At 58.1% G+C, this 22,325-nt stretch overlaps 2 protein-coding genes and 1 long non-coding RNA gene across 6 annotated transcripts; 1 reads left to right on the plus strand and 2 right to left on the minus strand.

Moving 5' to 3' along the window:
- Window positions 1–428: 428 nt before the first annotated feature.
- Window positions 429–2,231, minus strand: NPW (neuropeptide W). Its single transcript, XM_044747469.2, has 3 exons — window positions 2,220–2,231; window positions 917–1,520; window positions 429–668 (listed from the first exon to the last, which is right to left on the minus strand). Exons 1-3 carry the CDS (start codon window positions 2,229–2,231, stop codon window positions 550–552), a joined length of 735 nt encoding a protein of 244 aa, XP_044603404.1. The 3' UTR covers window positions 429–549.
- A 6,200-nt stretch (window positions 2,232–8,431) lies between these two features.
- On the plus strand, window positions 8,432–20,322 carry ZNF598 (zinc finger protein 598, E3 ubiquitin ligase). 4 transcript variants are annotated; one of them, XM_044746923.2, is made up of 12 exons: window positions 8,432–8,732; window positions 14,050–14,162; window positions 14,879–15,008; window positions 15,321–15,532; window positions 15,644–15,861; window positions 16,309–16,426; window positions 16,974–17,221; window positions 17,372–17,456; window positions 17,554–18,329; window positions 18,859–19,009; window positions 19,118–19,262; window positions 19,353–20,322. In XM_044746923.2, exons 1-12 carry the CDS (start codon window positions 8,514–8,516, stop codon window positions 19,704–19,706), a joined length of 2,769 nt encoding a protein of 922 aa, XP_044602858.1. In that variant the 5' UTR covers window positions 8,432–8,513; the 3' UTR covers window positions 19,707–20,322. The 4 variants fall into 4 exon arrangements, with proteins under 4 accessions (XP_044602858.1, XP_044602860.1, XP_044602859.1 ...); XM_044746925.2 differs by having other exon boundaries at window positions 16,974–17,167; XM_044746924.2 differs by having other exon boundaries at window positions 16,309–16,417.
- LOC123276811 (uncharacterized) lies at window positions 9,104–14,052 on the minus strand. Its single transcript, XR_006513361.2, has 3 exons — window positions 12,087–14,052; window positions 10,849–10,954; window positions 9,104–9,662 (listed from the first exon to the last, which is right to left on the minus strand). It is a non-coding gene; the product is annotated as an uncharacterized lncRNA (long non-coding RNA).
- Window positions 20,323–22,325: the final 2,003 nt, after the last annotated feature.

Raw genomic sequence — 22,325 nt, forward strand, 5'->3', positions numbered from 1 at the left:
GCACTGTGGGGCTCCTGGGAGGCTGGGATCCCAGCTCCAGTTCCACAGATAGGGTAGAGCCACGGCTTTCCTCCTCCTGCACACGTTGGTGGATGGCCGCAGGATCCACAGCTGACTTGCCCCTTGCCCCATGGGAGGCCCCTCCCCTCTTAGGGGCCCCTGAGACCTGGTCTGACGACCCCACCCCGGAATAGGAGAGGCAGCACTGGCAGAGAAGGCAGAAGCCCTGGTGTGCCTCTTTCCCACCTTCTGCCCCGAAAGGACATACAAATCTCGGCAGCGCACAGAGTGGCGAGGTACCGGGCGGGGTAAGGTGATAGGTTGGGAGGAGGGGGCCGCTGGGGGAGCGTTTCCTGGCCAGCGCGAAGGCTCCTGACATTTGCCAGGGCGTGGGCGCGGCTGTTTGTGCCCCGAAGCTAGATGGCAAAGTACACATCCTGGAGGAAAAGTGTCGCACGCGGGGGCGCAGGAACCGGCGGGTTTTATTGACCAGACAGCCTGGCATGGCAGGAGCTGCGCGCCCTGGAGGCCGAAGGGACCGCACCTGGGTCAGGCGCGGGGGCGCCGCGGGCAGAGGCTGTGCTCATGACGGCCCTGCGGCGAGGTGGGGGCCGGCGAAGGCAGTTCGCTGTGCAGACCATGGCTGTGCGGGAGGCTCTCCGAAGGCTCTAGAAAGAACAGAACAGGACCGTGGGGAAAGGGCTGTGGGCCCTCTACTCCCGCCCCCAGGAATGTTTCCCAATGAGGAAACAATGAGGAAGGGTAGAGGCTGCTCCGGGAAAGCCTTTCTCGGCGCGCAGTGAGGATGAAAAGGTGGCCGGGTGCCCCACGGGCACGCAGACGTACCTTCCGAGCTCAGATCTCCCGGGATCCCCTCGCCCGCTGCGTTCCCGGCCCCCTTCCTCTCCCCACGTACCTGGCCCGCTCCGCTGAGGTCCAGAAATCAGCGCCCAGTCGCGGCTCCGGTTCCGGCGCGGGCTCCGGGGCGCATTGACGGGGAGCCCTGCGCAGGAGCTCCTGCGTCGCGCCTCCCACAGTGCCTGAACCCCGGAGGGAAACAGGAGAGCGTCTCGAACGGCGGGCGTCGGGGAGAGGGTGTCTCTAGCAGACGGCCCCTGGGGAGACGCGCCCAGGCCGAGGGTGTCCCAGGCAAGAGGTCCGACAGGGGCGCGCAGCGCACGGCGCCACGTGTAGGGCGAACTGCGCAGCCCCATGAGCAGGCCCGCGGCGCGGCCCACCGTGTGGTAGCGGGGACTCGCCACGTGCTTGTACCAGGCGCCGGCGGGCAGCGGCAGCAGCAGCAGAAGCAGCAGCAATGCGAACAGCGGTCGGCTTGCAGGGGCTCCCCGCCATGGGCCCCGTACCCCCGAGCCCCGCGCCAGGGTGCTCACGTTGACGGCCGCCCGGCGGGGCGGGCCAGGAATTGGCTCAACTGGGTCTAGCTCGTGGCGGAATTGGGGCGTCGGGGAGTCGGAGCGCAGGAGGCTGCAGGCGAGGAATCGGTGCCCTGGAAGGTCCAACTATAACTGCTCGGTGGCTCCGCCCCTGCTCGCCCCCGCGGTACCGGCTGGGCTCCCCAAGGATGGGGGAGGGATGGAGAGAGAAGTGGAGCCCAGGCTCCTGGGTCAGGGAGGTGGGTTACCAGAGCACTGGAACTCATCTTGAGCGCTCCACTGGGGGCGCCCCGCTCCTCTCTTCTCAGGCTGCTCCGCCCCCGACCTCCGGGAGAGGAACTGCGAGGGCTGGGGAGATTTCCCCTTAGCCAGAGCTCTTGCAGGGGGAGCACCAGCAGAGCAAAGACAGGGAGGCTGGCAGAGCCACGGTGGGGTAAAGCAGGAGAGCTGATGGGTGGGGGTCCTCTGCACCGTTCCAGACCCCTGTGTGTATCTCCTCCCCTGAGGGCTGTCCCTTAGCTGTCAGCTAACACAGCTCTCAAATCTGTCCCCACACTTCTATCCTCTCCCACTGCTAGCTTCTCCCCACCAACTCCCTTCCCAGCTGCGACAGGCCGGATGCTTGCAACCACAAGTTTAGCCACATCAAGCCCTCCCTGAGGTGGTTAGTGGTTCCCCAAGGCTTCCAGAATAAAGAGTCAGCCCCTCCTCATACCCCTAGCCCTGGCCTGGGCAGCATAAGGCCCTGATGACCTCCAGTCTCCTGTCTGGTTGTGGTCCCCTTAAGACGACTTTCTCTGGCCAGCCTCAGTTTGGGAGGCTTACCCAACAATCCATGATTATACCCTCTTCTGTGCTTCTGTGCCTGGAATGTCCTTTCCTTCCTTCTCAACCTGGAGAGCTCCTACTCATCCTTCAAGATCCCACTTAAATGGCCCTTGTCTGAATAATCCCCTAGAGTATTCCTCTGTGATTGTCTAGCTTTAACAACCCCCTTCCAGAGGATAGGGTCTGACCCATTCTTGCCTGAGTCTCAGCCCAGGGAGGATTCAGCCCTCAAAATAATTGAACCTCACCCCACCTCTCAGCAACCACACCACTCATGGGGCATCTTCTAGATCTCAGACACCAGGGATCCTGAAATCTTATTTTGACTCCCAAACAATGCCAAAGGTGGGACAATTATTGATTCCATTTACCAATGAGGAAACAAAGGCGTGGGGAAAATTGACTTGTCCCAGATGACCTGTGGGGTTGGCAGTGGGGAGGGGGGTGTCTAACCTCCCCCAGCCGGAGAGTCCCAGTTTGGGGACCTCAGCTGCAGTTCTCCCTGCAAACCTCCCATGGCCCTCTGCCTGTCTCTTCAGCCAAAAGGAATGGGCGATTCTAGGGGTGGGGGGAATGCAGTCTGGGTCTGCCCTTCCTCCCAGGACTCTGTGTTGAAAGGGGAACAGAGGAGTTGGGGATGCAGAGGATGGCCCCTGCTCCTGAGGCCTGAGGGCCCCATAGGTTCTGGCACTGCCCTAGTGAGGTTTAGGAGCAGCCCCAGCCTTCCCCTCAAAGGCCCCGCAGAACCGGTGAGAAGCCGGCCTCGGAGCCCAGTGCCCCGTGCTCAATGGGGTGGCTCTGTGGGGAGGGTACATGCCTTGACCTCTCCTGCCTCAGTGTCCTCATTTGTAAACATAATAATAGTTGCCACCCCATCAGCTTGCTGTATTAATAATCCAGGCGTGGGTCTTGGCACTGTGCCTGGTACACAGTAGGCACTCAATAAATCATTGTGGCTGCCATCTATTGCTGTTGCTCTCCCAGAGGCTGACCAGCCCCCTAAACTATCAGTGAAAACACTTTGATGGAGGGGTGACGGCAGGGACTGGGGGGGCGGGTAGCAGGTGCAGAGGGAGCTGCCTGCATGCCTGCAGGGGCCTGGAGGGGCCTGGAGGACCGCAGGGACCAGGGGGCCACGTGGAAAGCTGCCTCCCCCGCCGGCCTTGCCATTCTCCCTCGGGGCCCCTTGGCCTCAAGAGCTGCCTGGAGTGTGTGGTGGGCAGGCAGCAAGTCACGACGCCAGCTGCCGGGGTCCCCTGGCGCTGCTGCCCACTCCCTGCTAAGGGAACACAGACACTCCTGGAACCCAGAGGGACTGCAGCCTGGTCCAGGGCAGGGGGAGGGTCTAGGGAGCCCCTGGAAGTGGCCCAAGGAGCTTCTGTGGGGTGAATGTCATCAATACAAGAACTGATCAACTGTGGTCTGCTGTAGTGGAGCTCTCTGTGGCAGTTAGGAAATTGAAGAGAGCTACAAGTGGCAGTGTGGATAAATCTCGAAAACGCAATGCTGAGCAAAGCAAAAAATGCCCTGCACAGTGATGCATTCAGCATCTGAAGGTTAAATACCAGCCACCCGTCTGGCTTCTTTATGCTGTGGACCATGGGAGTGAAAGTGTCAGGGTGCAGGCAGAGGATAAAGGCCGCAGTTGGGGTGCCTGTCAGGTGAAGCTGTGCAGAAGGCAGGCTGGGAGGAACCCTGGGCTGAGTTAGGGGAGCAGAGTACAGAATAGCTTGATAGTCCCTGGGGGCTCCCAATTTGGGGTGCAGAGGAGAAGGGCTCTGTGCCCCGCCTAGCCCTGAATCCGGGGGCCCAGTGACAACCGCCTGTGCGCACCCTCCCTCCGCCAGGGTCTGGAGCCAACGCTGTGTGGTGGGCAGAGGTGATAATCTCACTTGCCCATGAGAATGGACTCTCCTCTCCTGGGCTCACTTCTTTCATCCACAGCCCCTCCTAGAAGCCAACTGGTTAGGGCTTTGGGCTATTTGCATACCACCGTGCCCGACATGGGACCAAGCTGTCCATGGGCTGGGACCATGTCTGCTTCGTCTTCATGGCGGACCCCCCCCGCCCCCCCCCCCCCCCGGTGCCAGGCACAGAGCCTGGCTCCCAACAGGAACTCTGTCCTAAGGAAGCAGTGAATGAACACATCTCCCTGTTTTTCTTTTTTTTTAGTTGTTAATTTTTATCAAGGGAACATAAATTATAAATTAAGTGCTAGAATAAGGGAAAATAAAACTGTCATTCCTCACTCCGTCACACCCTAGTCATGCTTTTGACAGGCAACTGCTGCTGACACCTTGAGCTGTTCCTCCTAGTATCTACCCCCAATCTTAAAATCATAAATTTCACTGCTTTTCTAAAAATTGGTGGTCTGTTTTAAGGCGGTATAACATACTTTGAGTAAAGTGTGCACATCTTAACAATTACATCTGTTACATATGCATTCACCTGTGTGCCCATTCCCCAGACCAAGATAGAAAAGGTTTCACCTCCGCAGGGGGCTCCCATTGCCCCCTGATGAAATTAGGGATGCTAATCAGCTGACCTTAATATAAACAGAGCAGCCTGAATTATCCAGGTGGACCCAATGTAATCACAAATATTCTTAAGTGTGGAGGAGGGAGGCAGAGTCAGAGAAGGACTGGTGACAATGGAAATAGAGGTTGGAAACAGTGATGTACCTTATAGATGGAGGAAGGGGCCACGAGCCACGGAAGGCAGGCAGCCTCTAGAAGCTGGCAAAGGCAAAGAAATGGGTCCTTCCCTGGAGCCTCCAGAAGGAATGCAGCCCAGCTAAACCTTGATTTTTAGCCCACTGAGACCCATTTTGAACTTCTGAATCCCTGAACTGTAAGTTAAGAAATGCATGTTGTTTTAAGCCATTAAGTTTGTGGTAATTTGCTACAGCAGCAATGGGAAACTAATGCACCAGTAGATGCACAGAACATGCCCACCCAGCTATGACAACCGAAAACATCTGCTTGGGGGCAAAATCACCCTTGACTGAGAACCACTGACTTAGGTTATCAATGACTATTTCCTTAATGTACCTGTTTTAGGCAGCGTCAAATGGCTTCCTACTGATGTAGATGAAGCTTTGACTCTCTTGCACCCCAATCACCCCACTTCTCATCTCTCCAACCTCCTAATATAACTTGGTCATAATTTTTGGCTAAATCCCTAGTCAGTGTTAACAGCATTGTGATCGTGTATTGTTCTCTGTTGAGCCAAGTAGTGTACTATGGTTACGTTTCTTCTCTCATTGACGGCTGTCTTACTATTTTCCTTTGCTTGTTTTTCTATGTAGGCAGACCTCGTTTCATTGACCTTCGCAGACACTGCGTTTTGTACAAGATCCTCCACCAGTAAAAAAAAAGTACGACTCACTGAAGCCTCAGAGGATGGGTAGCATTTTTTTAGCAATAAAATATTTTTTGAATTAAAGTATGCACATTTTTTTAGACAGAATGCTACTGTACACTTAATCGACCACAGTATAGTGTAAACAGAACTTTTTTTTTTTCTGAGGAAGATTCACCCTGAGCTAACATCTGTGCCAATCATCCCCTATTTTTTAGTATGTGGGCTGCGAGCACAGCATGGCTGCTAACAGAGTGTTGTAGGTCCATGCCTGGGAACCGAACCTGGGCCGCCGAAGTAGAGTGTGCTGAACTTAACCACTAAGGCACCAGGGCTGGCCAAACATAACTTTTATATGCACTGGGAAAACAAAACATTTGTGTGACTTGCTTTATTGTGGTATTTGCTTTATTGTGGTGGTCTGGAACTGAATTCTCAGCATCTCCAAGGTATGCCTGTATACTTATTTTGCTATTTTCCCCCTAAATGCTCCAAGAGATATGTCAAGTTCCTTGCAATAACTTTTCCCGATTCTCAACCACATGCAGTCACCCACTATCGATTCCATATCTCCTCGGGCGATTTCCCTTGGGGAGCTGGTGGCCTCCTACTCCGATCTGGACATCCACTTTCTCACACATCCACTCTCTATGCCTCTACACAGGCATCATCTATCCCACACTTTCCTGTGGCTTTCGTCTGAGTTGGAGCCCCTGTTTCCTGGATTCCAGGTTTCCTTCCAGCTTGTACTCCCTAAAATTTTGGAGATAGCTTCACGTGAATGGGGACATGGGAGCTAAATAATTTGTCCTTTTTATGCCAGTGGCTTTATGCTTGATGGAACATTTTTCTGGGTACAGAATTTGTGGATGGAAATCATATTCTCTCCGAAATTTTCCCTGTTCTCTCTGAAATTCCTATTAATTAGATATTGTACCTTCTGGATTCAAACTTCTATCTTTTTATCTTCTCCATTTTCTATCTTTGTCTTTTTGTTCTGCTTGCTGGGAGATTTCTTCAACTTTATCTCCCATTTTGCTATTGAACTTTTGCTGGTCATATTTTGAATTTCTAACAGCTCTTTCTTGTTCTGATTGTTTTGCGGTTGTTATTGTTCAAGGCATCTTACTCTCATTTCATGGAAGCAATACCATTTCTGTGAATATCAAATACGGCTCATTCTGAAGTTTCCTTCTGCTCTCGTGGGGCCACTTGCTCTGGTCCCTGTCCTTTGCGCCGCGGGCTTTCCTCACCGGTCTGGAGATGCTGGGCTGCCTGTCCGCATTTATGAGTGAGATGCAGCAACACAGACTAGATGCTCTTTTTGTGGGGGCACGGCTTGCTGGGCGGTGGGCTTCACTCTAGGGTGGCTGGGCAGCAGGATAGCTTTTCATTCCCTAATGGGGCAGGAAGATCTTTTGTCTGGAGCCGGGCAATCTCCAGGGAAAAAACCTTCAGTCTCCTGCTGAGGGTGACTTGGGGGTGGATTGGACACAGGGATCAGGGCAGGTGGGGAGGGCCCAGACCCCTCAGTTCAATGCGTGGGTTTCCTGCACTCCTGTTTTCAGTCCCCTGCCTCAGCCCACCCTCAGATTCTGAGTGAAACTTCTCATCGGGGTTCTCCCGAAAGTCTTAAGGATGCTTTGTAAAATGAGTCACCCTTCGTCTTCTCCCTCTCATTCCAAAATTTGTTTACATCTTTCACCAGCTGCTTCTTCCCCTCCCATTCTCTTTGAGCTTGTGGATTAATAGTCTTATTCCTTGGCTGTCCTTTCAGCGGGGCTTTGTGAGAGTGAGATGACATCTGCATGCAGCCTGTCAACCAGGTGTAATGGTATGATGATCCTTGTTGTGCAAATGAGGAAGCTAATGGCTCAGTGAGCTGACCAAGGTCACCAGTGGCTGGACAGGGGTTTTAAGTCCATTTCTGTCTGATTTGAGCCCACTTCTGATTCTAAAGTCCAGGCTCATCCCCCACAACACAGTGCTTCTTTTCCAGAAGGGTTCGAGTTTGTACTGGCTTCCCTTGATGGCAGAAGAGAGATCTGAGTGTGCCTGGCCCCCAAGGGTAGGTAGGAGGCTCCCCACGCCTCCAGAGACCTGGCGCCCCAGGAGTCACTACCATCCATTCAACAAACCTGCCCTGATGCTTCTCTGCGCCATGACCCGGAGCTCAGCTGGATGTGCCAGCCATGAAGAGGACAAGTTCCCTGCCTGACTATTCTATCAGGATTAGGGGAGATTGACTTGGAGATTATGTTACCATATATTGTCTCTTCTGATAAGGATTTGAAAAAGTTCTTATGGGGGGGGTGGGGGACAACGACATGGACATTGCCTGGTGACTAGACCCGTGTGTTCCAAATACAAGAGAGAGGTCTGGGCTGGAGAGAGATTTTGGTTTCCTGACATGGTTGTGATATTTAGCAAATAAAAATACAAGACGTCCAGTTAAATTTGAATTTCACATAAACAACGAATAACAACTTAGTATAAGTATGGCCCGTCAATATTTGGGGCATACTTACACTAAAACATTATTCCTTGTTCCTCTGAAATTCAAATTAAATTGGGGGTCCTGTGTTTCATCTGGCGGGCAAGCGGACTCGATGGAGCCCCGGGGATTGAACGCCCGGAGGCGAGGCCTGGCCAGAGACGAGGGTCCATAGAGATGAGAGCCCGGGGTTGGACGCCTGGCGAGTCTGGCGAGCCAGCTGCGCCGGACCTCCGAGCCGCCTGCTCCGGCTAGAGCGCCCGGGGCCGGCGGCGCCGCTCTGGCCGGCGCCTCGCTGGGCCGGAAGTCGCGCGTGCACTTCCGCCGGGCCGGCCCGTTGCTGGGCGGGGCGGTGACGTCGTCCCGGAAGGGGCGGGCCTGCCGGGAGCCAGGCCGCGCCGCGCCGCGCCGGCCGGGAGGGGCCGGGAGCCCGGACCATGGCGGCGGCGGCGGGCACCGAGGGGCGGCGCGCGGCCCTGGAGGCTGCGGCGGCGGTGCCCGAACGGGGCGGCGGGAGCTGCGTGCTGTGCTGCGGGGACCTGGAGGCTACGGCGCTGGGCCGCTGCGACCACCCGGTGTGCTACCGCTGCTCCACCAAGATGCGGGTGCTGTGCGAGCAGCGCTACTGCGCCGTGTGCCGCGAGGAGCTGCGCCAGGTGCGCCGCGCCGGCCGGGCCGCGCGTTCGGGGCGCCGGGGCGGGGGCGCGGCCGGGCAGGGCGGCCCCGGGGCGGCGAGGCACCCGGTGGCCGGAAAGGGACTTTGCCTTCCTGGTGTCCGGCCGCGGGCCTGGCAGCGCCAGCTTCCAAAAATGAGGCCTGGCGGGGCCACCCGTGGTCGGGTCCCGCCCGTGGGGCAGATTGTGGGGCATCTGGGGGCGCCAGGCAGGAGGTGGCCGAGCTGGGTGGCAGAGGGATCGGTCCCTGTGGGGACAGAGCCTGGGGACTTTCCTCCTGTGTCCTGGGAATTCTTGCCGGGCCACAGGAAGGGGCATGATCAGAGCCAGAACTCCTCGACCTGCTTGTCTTTGGGAGTTTAATTCTCAGAGGTCTCCGCTCTGTTGGATGAGACAGGGTAAGGGGCATGTCTAGAGGCAATCTGTCTTGGAAGCAGAGGGTCAAACTGGGCATTTCCAGCCCAGCTGCCTTTCTGGGCTCCCCTGGGTGACTTGGAGCAAACTTCCTTCTGAGACTGGCGTTTTCATCTATGGAGTGGTAGAGGTACTCAGACCTGCCCACCAGAGGGAAGGCAGAACCATTGAGGTCTCTACAGGGCGCTTGGTGGCTGGAGAGAAAAGTGCTACTGAGTTTTCCTCCTTCTTGCCACTTCTGACTCGGGGGCTCAGCTCCAGAGTGAAGGGGGAACTGTTTCTCATCTGTCCAGACTTGGAATCCCTGGAAGGGTCAGGGGGCACCTGGAGCTTTCCTCCCCTCTCCCAACGCCAGCTGCTTGCTAAGAGCACCTAGCCAGAGCTCCCTTGGTTTGCTGTGCTTTGAGATGTTTGCTTCCAACGCTGAGGAATTCCTCTGGTTTGTTCATGCAAATCTTCAGCTGGCGACATCTGCCAGAGAATCTGACTTTCCTCTTCCTAGAAGTGATGCAGAAATGGCATTGTTGAGGGATAGATTTCTTCATTTTTCTTTTTTAAAAGTAGACCCTTATGTTAAAGGAGCCAAGGAGATGCTGTAATCCCAAGAGCACTCCGTGGGCACCTACTCTGTACCTTACTGGAAAAAAGACACTTGGAGATGCTGTCAGTCTGTAATGGGGTGGACAGAGGTAGCCCTGGACCCGGGAGAGATCTGGGGTGCGGAAATAGCCGGAAAAACCTTGGGCCTGCGGCTTACTCAGAGGGCACCTCCTAGCTTTGCCAGAGCCTGCCTTGCCGACCAGTCTTTCATGGCATGACCGACCCATCTTTCATGACATGACGTAACTCCGGAACGGCCAGGTTTCCCAGCACACCTGTAGCTTCCTTCCAAGAAGGAAGGTGCTGCAGAGCCTCCAGCCCAGGGCACCACAGGTCTCACTCAGGAAGCCAGCAGACCCCTGTGTGTGGCATCTACGGCCAGCGTCTGGCCTCTGTCACTGCGTGTGGGTCCCACACCCTCCGAGTGCTCTGTGGCAAGGGGGTGTTGACACGAGCTGTCAGCAGGTTCCAGCTGGGGTGTGGTTTGGAATCGGGTGCCCATGGCCAAGTCTGGCCTTCCTCTCGGGCCTGCCCCATGTTGCTGGGCAGTAGGAGGGTGTCCTGGGAAGTTTGAGGAGATGATGCACGTCTCCGTTCGTCCTGCTGCCCTCCCACTCTTGGACTTGCGGCTCCACCCTAGCGTTTCCTGTTCCCCTGCGGAGTCCTCCACTGTCCTCTGAATATGTCCTGTGTCCCATGCCTGCTCAAAAATCCCACGGTGACCCAGTCCCTGAACCCTGCCTCTGTTCTGCCATCCCTTATGGGACTAAGTCTTTGTAGAAAATTGGGAGGAAAGCGTGCTAAGATGCTGTGTGGAACAGGCCAGTTCCGTTTGCTGGTTAATTCCTACACCTTGACTGAGTGTCTCCCTGTGCTGGCCCACAGGGGCAGGCGTTGGGACAAGCAGAACAGCCCTGCAGCTGCTGGTCAGGCCAGGAGCCAGATCAATCTAGATTCCCTGGCAGGTGCTCAGGGTGGAGGCCGAGGCAGGCTCCCAGCGGATGGGCAGTGGAGTCGCTGGTCTCAGGGCATGTGGTGCTGGTGGAGACTGATGGCAGGTCCCCAGGTTCCCATCTCCTCTTACCTCGTCGCATCTTTCCCATAGGCCGCTTTCTTCTGAAAGTTGATTCTCGTCTTGCTCTCCACCTTGCTCTGATCCCCAGTGATGCTGAAGAGGCTTGATGTGGCTGCTGTACAAAGTGAGATGTGTCTGAGCTGGGGGGGCCCTGCAGGCCACCTACTGCAGCCCACCCCCCATTTCACGGGCAGGAAGTGGGAGACGAGGCTGAGGCAGGTCAGGATGTGGTGCCTGCTGACTCAGGTCATGCCTTTCTGTTGTCAGTGCCCCGTCCCCACCACCCTGGTCCTCGCCCCCCTCCTCTAAGATCGGCCCTGCTCTGTCCTCATCTGGGTTCCTATACTCTAGGTGGGGTGACCCCCAGGCTCCCACCCCGTATTCCTTCCCCTGCCCCAGGCCCACCCCTCACCATCCAGCTCACTCTTGCTGGCACCACCCTCCTCTCACACACTCACTCTTCATGAGTGCCCGCTGCATACTGGGAGTGGGGAGCAGTGAGGCCTCAGGCAGAAACTCACACTCGTCTCTGTGGGGGGCCCGAAAGGGGCTCTGTCACCTCGGTCTCCCTCTCACTCTCCTCAGGGACTGGCCTGGCCATCCTGGGGCCCACCCAGGAGCGCCCTTTCCCCCTTGGTCATTTACTGCCTGACGCACCCAGTGGCTACCGAGGATGGTCCATCCTCCAGTGTCTAGGCCTGGCCTGTGTCTCTGTCCTCAGACCTGTGATCCTTCTCATCAGGGTGATCACCGGGGTGGGTGGGTCTCAGGCCATACTAGTTGGACCCCTGGTGGGTTCCTGCCCATCCCTAACTGAGCTGCCACACCCGCATCTTTGTCCAGCCGCTTGGTCTTGCCGCTTGCCTCACCCTCTGCTAGGGGCAGGGACTCAGGCTGCCCTTTCATTCCTGCATTGTCTGCTCATCGCCGGCCTCTGGTACAGGCCTGGGGGTGCTCCAGTCCTGGTCTCTACTTCACTACTTCCGCGCCCTGGCTCCAAACCCACTCACCCTCATTCTCAAACAAAGCCAGCTTTGAGCCTGCATGTCCACGCCCACTTTCCTTTCCTAAACCTCTTTCCCAAGCCTCTTCCTGTGGTTCCAGGCCCTTCCTCAGCCATCCCAGTGTCCCCCTTCTCCTGGCCTGGCTCAGGTGTGCCTAGCCTGGGCTGCCCCACCAAACTGCTCAAGAGGGTCAGACACCCCACCGAAGCAGCCAGGCACTCGTTCTTGAGACCCATACCCTACCTCTGTCCAGGGCGAGGGTGCCTGCAGCCTGAGGAGACACCCACTGTGGTGGATCAGAGAGACATTTGAGAGGAGGGCACCCGAGCGGGGTGAGGTGGTAGTGATGGTGGCGTCCCGGACCGGGTTTCCTCTGGGAAAGAAAGTCATTCCTCTGCTGAGTTTGTTGGACTCAGATGCTTTTTGGCAGCCTGGGAGGTTCCCTCGCAGGCAGATGCTGGGACTCCCAAATCTGCCACCTTGTGTTGCCTCAGCGGAGCTAGGATGCTGAGTCCCGGCAGTCAGTTCCACAAGAGACTTTGCGCTCTGTGCTCTTCCAGCAGCATCCTGAGCAGCTCATGGCCCTTCACCCCCAGGTCATCTCTGTTATCCTCAGGCAGAAGGCAGTAGGAACTGGGGTCTGGGCTGGAGAGGCACCTTTGGGAGTGGTTGGAAGGCAGGGCTAGGCATGGGCTTGCCCTTGGAGGGCAGATTCCATGGGAAGAGGCCAGGTGAGGCCTGGGGAGAAAGCTGGGGGAGGGGGTGTAGAGGCGGAGCTGCCACTCCTCTTTGAAGACAGGTCATGGGAGCGCAGCTAGGATGAGGTGTCCACCAGAGCTCAAGCTCAGCGTGTGGCAGGTGGCCACGTTCATCCTGCCAAGCCTTGCCAGATGTGACAACAAAGGGGAGAAAGGCCTGTTGGGGTGCTATTCATCCCCACGGCCCCCCAGAATGGGTGCGACTGGACCCTGACACCTCCCCTGGGCTCCTGTGGGGGCAGACTTGGGTGTCAGCTCCTCTTCCCTCAGATCCCCTCCCCCTCGTCCCAGGGAGCCAGTTTGAACTACCCTGCTGCAGGGGGACAGTATGACCACCCACTCTCCCCACCCAGTCCTACGCGTTCCCGAGTTCATGACCATTCTGATCCCAGACATCTTCCTTAGCTCAGCCTAAATATAACAGGGATGACCTTGACATGACCTTTCCCAAGGTGACAATGTCCCCCGGGTATGCTGGTGAGGGCTCTGAGCTAAGGCAAGTGACCAGCTCCAGGCTAGGAGGACACTGGTGGACTGGGAAGGGGAAAAGAGAGGAGGTGATGGGCCAGTGTGGTCTTGATCTGAGGGAGGAGAGTGGGGCCAGAGAGAATGGGGCTGTAGGACGAGGGTGCAGTGCCCTTGTTGGTTCAGAGGGGAGGCCTGAGCCTGTAAGAGGGCCCCAGGAGCCATGCTGAGGGTGCTGGGGCAAGGAGTCTGTCATCGTACAGTGCCGGGGTCTGTGGAGGGGCAGAGCAGGCCGCCAGGCCCAGCAGGCCTTCCCTGAGAGTGCAGAGACCCCTGAGAACGGCCCCTGCTGAGGCACACCAGCTCGTCGGGCACCCACACACAGCCCGGGTAACAGGCAGGAAGCTGACGGAGAGCGGCCAGGGGCTGTGACCGAGTCCTTTGGGGGAGCCCCTCTCCTGTGGCATCATGGAAACATCATGGGTGGATGGAGGGTGGCCTGGCCTTGATGCATGGTCACCTGACTCGTCCTGGCCTGTCAGCGTTAGTTATTTCCTTAGCTGCTTCTTGGACTGCGTCTCTCCTCTCTCCCTGTGAAAGCTGTCCTGTGCTCAACATCCATGTGATGAAGCACTGGTTTGCAGGGTCATTTGGTCCCTGTCACTGCCCCTGGGGGTCACTGCCCCTGGGGTGGCATCATCTGTCAGCAGGTGTGGGTTTGGCTGTGGATGAGTGGGAGCCAGCCGCCCCCTGGTGGTGAGGCCTGGCGTTGTATCTCTGTCCTGGCACCCCCAGGTGGGTGGATGCCAGTAAAGAGGAGGCAGCCTGGGCTAGCCCAGGGCAGTGGAGGGGGCTGCCTGCTGAGGCCTGCCTCAGGCCTCCCAGGAGGGACCCTGAATACCTCCCTTTCTCCTTAGCCTGACGGCATCCTCCAGTGGGTGTCCACAGCCCTGCTCACCAGTCCCTCTTACTTTCGGTTCCAGGTGGTCTTCGGGAAGAAGCTTCCCGCCTTTGCCACCATCCCCATCCACCAGCTGCAACACGAGAAGAAGTATGACATCTACTTTGCTGATGGGAAAGTGTTTGCCTTGTACAGGTGAGAAAGGAATCCTCAGCCCGGGATTCCGAGGGTCTGCAGCCAGCCTGTGTCTGCGGGCACTTTGTGGTGGGGACAGGCGCATCCCCATCACCTCCTGTGCTCCTCACAATCCTCAGGTGGGTGGAGGCACTTGGTGTGGCATAAACATCAGGGCCAGGTAGCTGCGTTCCTGTCCTTGGTTCCCTCTCCTGTAACGGGGGATGCGCACAGCATTGCTCCTAGGGTGGTGATAGAGACGGGGTGGGGGGAATTCAGGGGAGCACTCCTAGTGTGGCACACAGCACCTGCTTTCTGGGGCTCTCTGAGGTGCATGCGAGCTCTTGCAAGTCAGGCTCTTAGCCCATAGTGGGAAAACCCCATAAAGGGGTACAGCTGTTATGGGGGTAGTCCTCATCTTCCAGGTGAGGGGTGGCCCCCTGGCTCGGCTAGAACCTAGGCTGTTAATCTCCGTCCCATGTCTGGCCTCAGTCATCATGTCCACCTGACACAGGGTTAGTCTCCTGGATCATGGACCCGCCCCATCATGTGGCCCCGGGCCCAGCACTACCTGACTCAGTGGCTGAAGTGATGGAGGACACGGGTGGGAGTGCCTGTCCTCCTGGCTCCTGCTTCCATGTCTGCAGGGGTGTGGAGCCAGGGGCCGTGGGGAGGCACCAGTGCTTGCTGTGGACAGTGATGCTGAATGCCCCTGGGGGCTCCTGGTGTCTCCCCAGGCAGCTGCTGCAGCACGAGTGCCCACGGTGCCCTGAGTTGCCACCTTTCGGTCTCTTTGGGGACCTGGAGCAGCACATGCGGAAGCAGCATGAGCTCTTCTGCTGCAAGCTGTGCCTCAAACACCTCAAGGTGCGCCCCACCCCCACAGCACCTGCCTGAGGCTCTCGGGGACCCAAGCAGAGCCCTGGGCAGTGGTAGATAGTGGCCAGGCCCTGTAGACGGGGTGGTTTGGGAGCAGGGGGCTCAGTCAAACAGCTGTGAGGGGTTTGTTGCTGTCACTGACCCTGGACAGGTTGCACACTGCCTCGGCAGGGAGGGGCTCCTGGTCTGGGGGCTCTGGGGCAGAAGGGCACCCCAGGATCCTTCTCTGTTCTTGGGCAGTGGGGAGGACTGGGAGGCCTGGGAGCCACCACCATGTGCCCAGCCCCCTGTTCCCTGCAGATCTTCACATATGAGCGCAAGTGGTACTCGCGCAAGGACCTGGCACGGCACCGCATGCAGGGGGACCCTGACGACACATCGCACCGTGGGCACCCGCTCTGTAAGTTCTGCGACGAGCGCTACCTGGACAACGACGAGCTGCTCAAGCACCTACGCCGTGACCACTACTTCTGCCATTTCTGTGACTCGGATGGGGCCCAAGACTACTACAGGTGGGTGCGGGCGGCACAGGGGACCCCCAGGACACCCCAAGTGGGCTGGGCACAGGCTGCTGGTTGGAGTGGTGGGGCCAACAACACCTGCTGACACCCCGCCTCTGCCAGTGACTACGCCTACCTGCGCGAGCACTTTCGGGAGAAGCACTTCCTGTGCGAGGAGGGCCGCTGCAGCACTGAACAGTTCACCCATGCCTTCCGCACGGAGATCGACCTCAAGGCGCACAGAACAGCCTGCCACAGCCGGAGCCGAGCCGAGGCCCGCCAGAACCGCCAGATTGACCTGCAGTTCAGCTACACGCCACGGCACTCTCGCCGGAACGAGGGTGAGCAAGGCCTCCAGCCCAGTGCCCTGCTCTGGAGGCCTCAGACCTAGGTCCTGATCTGCCCCCTGTTGTGTCAGCGGGGAGAAGGGACACACCTGCTGACCCTCGTCTCTTCGCCCATGGGACAAGCCTCGAGCGCTTGAGCACACTATGACTACAGGGAGCTCTCTGCTCCAGCCAGCTCTGTGGTGTCTTGAATCTGCTGTTCTGGGGCCCTCAGGGGTCAGGAGCATTACTGAGTGCCTGCTCTGTGTGGGCCTGCCAGCCCAGGCCCCTCTCCCAGCCCACTTCATGCTCTGACTGGTGCCCAGGCTGTGGAGGCCATGAGGTATCTGAGCCTGTCCCCCAGCTCACATGCTGCGGGGGGCTGGGGAACCGCTGCTCTTGATGCCAGAGCACTGGCCTCGGGATGGCCCGGGCCCATAACAGGCTGTGTGCTGGCCACAGGGGTCGTCGGTGGCGAGGACTACGAGGAGGTGGACAGGTACAACCGCCAGGGCCGCGTGGGCCGGGCTAGCGGTCGCGGAGCCCAGCAGAGCCGCCGAGGAAGCTGGAGGTACAAGAGGTGGGAGGATTTGCATGCCACTGACATTCTCCTGGCACCGCCTGATGCGGTGGCAGTGGCCGGCAGCTGGCGGGGAACAGTCACAGGGGTCAGGGGACTTTGGCCTTCTGGCATCTGGTGTCCTGGGCATGGCAGCAGGGTCTGTTCAGTGTCCCCAGCGAGCAGGAGTTTCCTCTTCCTTCTAATTTCCACCAGAGACGCCAGGACCCTGCGGGTTGGGGCGAGTGAGAGGGGTGTGTGTCACTTGGGGGTTCAGAGCAGTTGTGTCCTGAAGCACCGGTGTGGCAGGCACACACTCAGGTTGGGGGTGGACCCCAGATGCTCTCTCAGAACCCTGGGCCCAGGTGCTGCCCAGGGAGCCACAGCCCGAGGCTGGCAGGCCGTTGTGTCCTGCTGCCTCCACAGCGCCCTCTGCTGGCCGCAGGCCTGGCTCCTGGCAGCCTCCTGGTGTCCAGGCTTCCCAGGGGCAAGGCCCCTCCCAGGCCCCTTGCCTTGCACACCACTGTAGTCCTGAGCCTTGCCCAGCCTGAAGTCCTCCCCATCCCAGGGAAGAAGAGGACCGAGAAGTGGCGGCTGCCATCCGGGCCTCAGTGGCTGCACAGCAGCAGCAGCAGCAGGAGGCACGTAGGAGCGAGGACCGAGAAGAGGGTGGCAGGCTCAAGAAGGAGGAGGCAGGGGCACGAGGGACCGAGGAGCCCCGTGGCCCCCGGCGCCCACCCCGGACTCAAGGCGAAGGCCCGGGTGAGCAGACCCTGCCTGCAGGCAGTTCTGCCCAGGCCTCGAAGCACCTGGGAGGTGAGAGAGAGGTTCCTGACGAGCAAGGTGCCTGGGACTGGCCGGGCCCCACCCTTGAGGTCAACAAGAATCCATACTCTGCCTGGTCACCCCAAAGGGTCTGTTCCCACCCTGGTCGGCCCTGACAGAGGGTCTTTTGGCATCTTGTAGTTCCCAAGGAAGCCACAGCAAATGGTCCTGTAAGCCAAGAGGCCTTCCCAGCAAACAGCCTGGCCTCAGGGGCCACACTTCCGAGGTACACATGCACGAGCTGGGGTGAGGGTGCAGGGATCCTGGGGGGTGGGTGTGGGGCAGGCCAAGGTCACTGACTCTTCTCCTGTCCCCGGGCTCAGCACCCTCCCACCCCCGACTTCAGAGCTCAAGGACGAAGACTTCCCCAGTCTCTGTGCCTCCACTTCCTCTTCTTGCTCTGCGGCGGCAGCCCTGGGCCCTGTGGGGCTGGCACTGGTGTACCCTGTTCCCACCAGGGGCAGGAGCACCTTCCAGGAGGACGACTTCCCTGCCTTGGTGTCCTCTGCCTCCAAGCCCAGCACTGCCCCCACCAGCCTCATCTCTGCTTGGAACAGCAGCAGTAGCAAGAAGGTGGCACATCCCACCCTAGGGGCCCAGGCTGCCAGCGGGGGCAGCCAGCCCCCCAGAAAAGCTGGGAAGGGGGGCAAGGGTGGCAAGAAGGGCGGGCCACCTCCCGTAGAGGAGGAGGAGGATGGGGAGGAGGACGGCTATGCCGGCCGCACCACCCAGGAGCTGCGCAGCGTGCCCACCACGGTCGCCGTCTCCTCCCTGCTGGCACTGGCCTCCACCCAGACCGTCACCAAGGTCGGCAAGAAGAAGAAGGTGGGCTCCGAGAAGCCGGGTGCCACACCACCCCCACCACTGCCCCCTGACAAAGACGGGCCCCCTGGAGGTGAGCAGGCCCCCACGGGTAGAGCTGAGGGGCCAGTTGCTGTCATCGTCAATGGACACACAGAGGGGCCGGCACCGGCTCGGAACATCCCCAAGGAACCCCCTGGGCTCCCGCGGCCCCTGGGGCCCCTCCCCTGCCCCACACCCCAGGAAGACTTCCCAGCACTTGGCGGCCCCTGCCCGCCCAGGATGCCCCCTCCCCCAGGTACGTACACCTGGCTTGGGCCTGCTTTGGGCATCTGGAAGGGGCCAGGGTCGCAGAGTTGGGCTAGAGCTTCTGGGCCCGAGAGGAACACAGCCTGAGGTTGTGGGGTGCAGGGCAGTCACAGGCCTGCACATGGGGAGAGGTGAGCCTCTGTGGTGGTTTCTAGCTGCCTCGAAAGCCTAGTGTCCAAGTTTGGATGCAGGTGCCACGATGTGTGAACGGTGTGACCATGGTCTGCCACTTAACCTCTTTGTGTCCCTTTGCTCCCTATAAAACAAGGCAGTCCTAGTGCCCCTCAAGATGGGGGCACATGAGTTAATTTAGGCCAGGATTTGCTGTGAGGGAGTGCAGCCAGTGTGCTGGCTCTTGGCATCCCTAGGCCCTGGATCTGCTGTGCAGGGGAGGTGTGGCCTAGGGACGAAGCCTGACCTGGCTGAGCTGGGCAACCTGTGGGAAGTGGGGGACTGAGGCCTGGCTGTGCTCAGCCAACGAGGGCCACATTCTGGGTCTTGCTGTGCCACCCCCACAGGCTTCAACACTGTGGTGCTCCTGAAGGGCACTCCACCCCCACCTCCACCAGGTTTGGTACCTGCCATCAGCAAGCCACCCCCTGGCTTCTCCAGCCTCTTGCCCAGCCCCCACTCGGCCTGCATCCCCACCACTACCACCACCACAAAAGTGTAAGTGTGGGTGGGCCTCCTGGCCTTGCGCCCCTGGGAACCGGGAGGGAGTGCACCCCAAAGGCTGAAGCCGCCACCTCCTCCCCATTTCCCGTCCCCTGAACCCAGGCTGACCCCTGTGCCAAGGGCCTACTTGGTCCCTGAGAACTTCCGGGAGAGGAATCTGCAGCTCATCCAGTCCATCAAGGACTTCCTGCAGAGCGATGAGGCCCGCTTCAGCAAGTTCAAGAGCCACTCGGGGGAGTTCAGACAGGTCAGGCGGGGCGAGAGTTCGGGGGGCCAGCCTGGCGACCTGGGGCCCAGGCCTGGGCCGGGTGTGACCAGGTCTGGCTCTGGGTGGCAGGGCATGATCTCCGCAGCCCAGTATTACAAGAGCTGCCGGGACCTGCTCGGGGAGAACTTCCAGAAGATTTTCAACGAGCTGCTGGTGCTCCTGCCCGACACGACCAAGCAGCAGGAGCTGCTGTCCGCGCACACAGACTTCTGCGGCCGCGAGAGGCCTCCTGGCACCAAGGCCAAGAAGAACAAGAAGAGTGCGTGGCAGACCAGCACCCGGCAGATGGGCCTAGACTGCTGTGTGTGCCCCGCCTGCCAGCAGGTGCTTGCGCATGGCGACGTCAGCAGCCACCAGGCGCTGCATGCTGCCCGGGACGACGACTTCCCCTCCCTGCAAGCCATTACCAGGATCCTCACGTAGCTCCCGCCAGTGTAGGCAGAAGCTGCCATACCCATGAGCCTCCTTTCTCCTTCCTCCTCCTCCTGGGCTGCCAGGCAGCCAGGTAGGGCCCCGGTGAGGCCGCCTGCTCAGGCCCCTCGGCCTGCTAGCCTGCCAGGGGTCGCTGGGAAGGCCCCCCTGCCCCATCAGCACACCGTCATGCAGGAGTCCATTTGGTTTCTTCCTGGGAACTGGGCAGAGGCCCCTGCCTCGGCAGCGGGCCAGTGTTGGTTTGTACTCTCATGCTTTTGGAAGCTGCCAGGGGAGGGAAGGGCCGGCATGCCAGGACCTGTCCATGCTGTCAGAGCCAGTGGCCACAGCGGCCTGATCTGGGACCTCCTGAGCCTGAGGGCAATGGCACTGCGGCCCTCGAGCTGGAAGCTGTGGGTCCACTGCTGCTGGAGTCAGATGTTGAGTGTGTTGTGTAAACAGTTGGCTGTTTCATGATTCAAGAATGTTCAGGATTAAAAGCAGACAAGAAATTGTGCTACTTGAAGTTGAATCTTTTTACGAAACAAGCTGAATCTGGGATCGCAAATTGCCTCTGACCTTTTATAAGACAGTTTATCTTCAAATAAATTTATTTTGCAATAATGCACAGAGCTGGTGTTCTGAGCTTCTCTGCCTTCTGAGGTCACCCTGCAGCCAGGGCGACTCTGAGAATTGTCAGACGCTCCAGCTCAGGCGGTTGGCCAGTGCGCACTGGGGTGGAGGAAGGCCCGTGGGGAGAGCTGGCCAGCAGGGCTTTGCTGCTCACAGGCAGCAGCAGCCAACCGTGGGCCCCGGTCCTGGAGGTCTGGCACTGCCCAAGCCTTCCAGGAACAGACGCAGCCACGCTTGACCTATACTCGTGCACTGAGTAAAGCTGTCCGTCCAGAATGTGGGAGTCATAACAGACGCACAGTCCACATCCACAGACTGGTGAAAGAGCTGCTGAAGATAAACTCTAACAAGAACCATTTAGACAGGGGAGGCCATGTCTGAAATACTGTAAGAAAATCATTTGTGTTTAGTTATTTGGATCTAGTATTTTGGGAGGGGACCAGACACATGTTGAAATCATACAGTCATGTCGCTTCACAACGGGGATACGTTCTGAGAAATGTGTCCTTAGGCGATGTCGTCACTGTGTGAAGATCATCGAGTTGACTTTACAAACCTAGATGGCATAGCCTGCTGCACACCAGGCTCTAGAGTACTGATGGGCCACTGCCGCACACGTGGTGTTGGTGACTGAAATGTCGTTATGCAGCACGTGACTAAACGTATAGCCACAGCCAAGTAAGGCAAAGGAAGTGTCCCTAGATGAGCACAAACAGAGATGTCTTCCTAGAACCTCAGCCCAAAGCCGAGGACCTGGATGGTGCTGCCTGCCTGCCTGTGGCTGGGACTGGAGCATGTCCCTGGGTGGTGGCCATGCTCAGGGCCCCTAGGAAACGAGTCCTCACCCTCTTCACCCTGCATCGAGCTGCGTAGAGGCCACCTGCTTGCCCCAGCATAAGCCCCTCCTAGCTGATGCCCTTTGCAGATCTGAGCACAACCAACCCCACAGAAAGGTAATCTAGAAAATGGGATATCTCATTAATGATACTGAAAATACTCCTAAAGAAGCAAGAACCATAATAATAGGCAACACTTAAGTAGCAGTGCTGTGTGACAGCTGCTACTCTGAGTCGTTCCATGTGTTAACATTAACCACCACCACCGCCCCCCCCCCCCCACAATGTGGTAGGAACTATTCTCCTTTTATAGATGGGAAACCTGAGGCAGAGACAAGTTAAGAGATGCCCAAGATGCCCAAGCGTGAACGTGGCGAAGCCAGCATCCAGCTGCAGAGATGGTTCTTAACTGTGCTTCACTCAACCAGGATGTTACTAATCAATTAGAAATCTTAGAAAAACTGTGATAAAAATCCCAATAGGTGGGTTCGAAAGTCAACGAGCAAGCTGGGGAAATCAGGGCAGTTGGCCTTGGATTGTGGCTCTGGAAGCTGCCTGGTACACCTGATGAGGGTCCCAGGAGCAGGAGGTGGTGAGTAGCGGGGAACGTTTGGAGAAATGAGGACTGCTTTTGCCAGCACTAAAGAAAGATAAACAAGCACTGAGCAGGATAAGTTTTTAAAAAGCCACATCTAGACACAACAGAGCTTAAAGAGAAAAAAGTCCTAAAATTACCACCAAAAAGATCACCTACAAAGGATTGCAAATCATACTGTGATCACCTCTCTCGTCAGCAGTACGGGACCCTAAAAGATAAGAGAAATACCTTCAAAGTACTGAGGAAAACTGTCTTTTAAGAACGTGGGAGTGGTTTAGGTCCACAGGCTGATGAAAGAAATGCTGAAGATGGGCTCCGATAAGAAGTACTTGGTACTCCTGCTATTATAAGAAAGATAAAAGAGATGGAGTCTCCCCAGCGTTTCAGAGAGCGGCTCTGAGCAGCGCAGTTCTAGAGCAGCATGAGGTGTGGTGGGGGCTCGTGGGCCTGGGGCCTGGCCTCCACCTCCCTGACCCTTCCTCGATTCTGAACCCCGTGCCCTTCAGACCCCAACCCCTGACACCAGGAAGGGCAGGGGAGAAATGACTCCAAGAGCTTCTGGGC

This window comes from Equus asinus, chromosome 14 (genome assembly GCF_041296235.1).
Source record: "Equus asinus isolate D_3611 breed Donkey chromosome 14, EquAss-T2T_v2, whole genome shotgun sequence".
Lineage (NCBI taxonomy): Eukaryota > Metazoa > Chordata > Mammalia > Perissodactyla > Equidae > Equus > Equus asinus.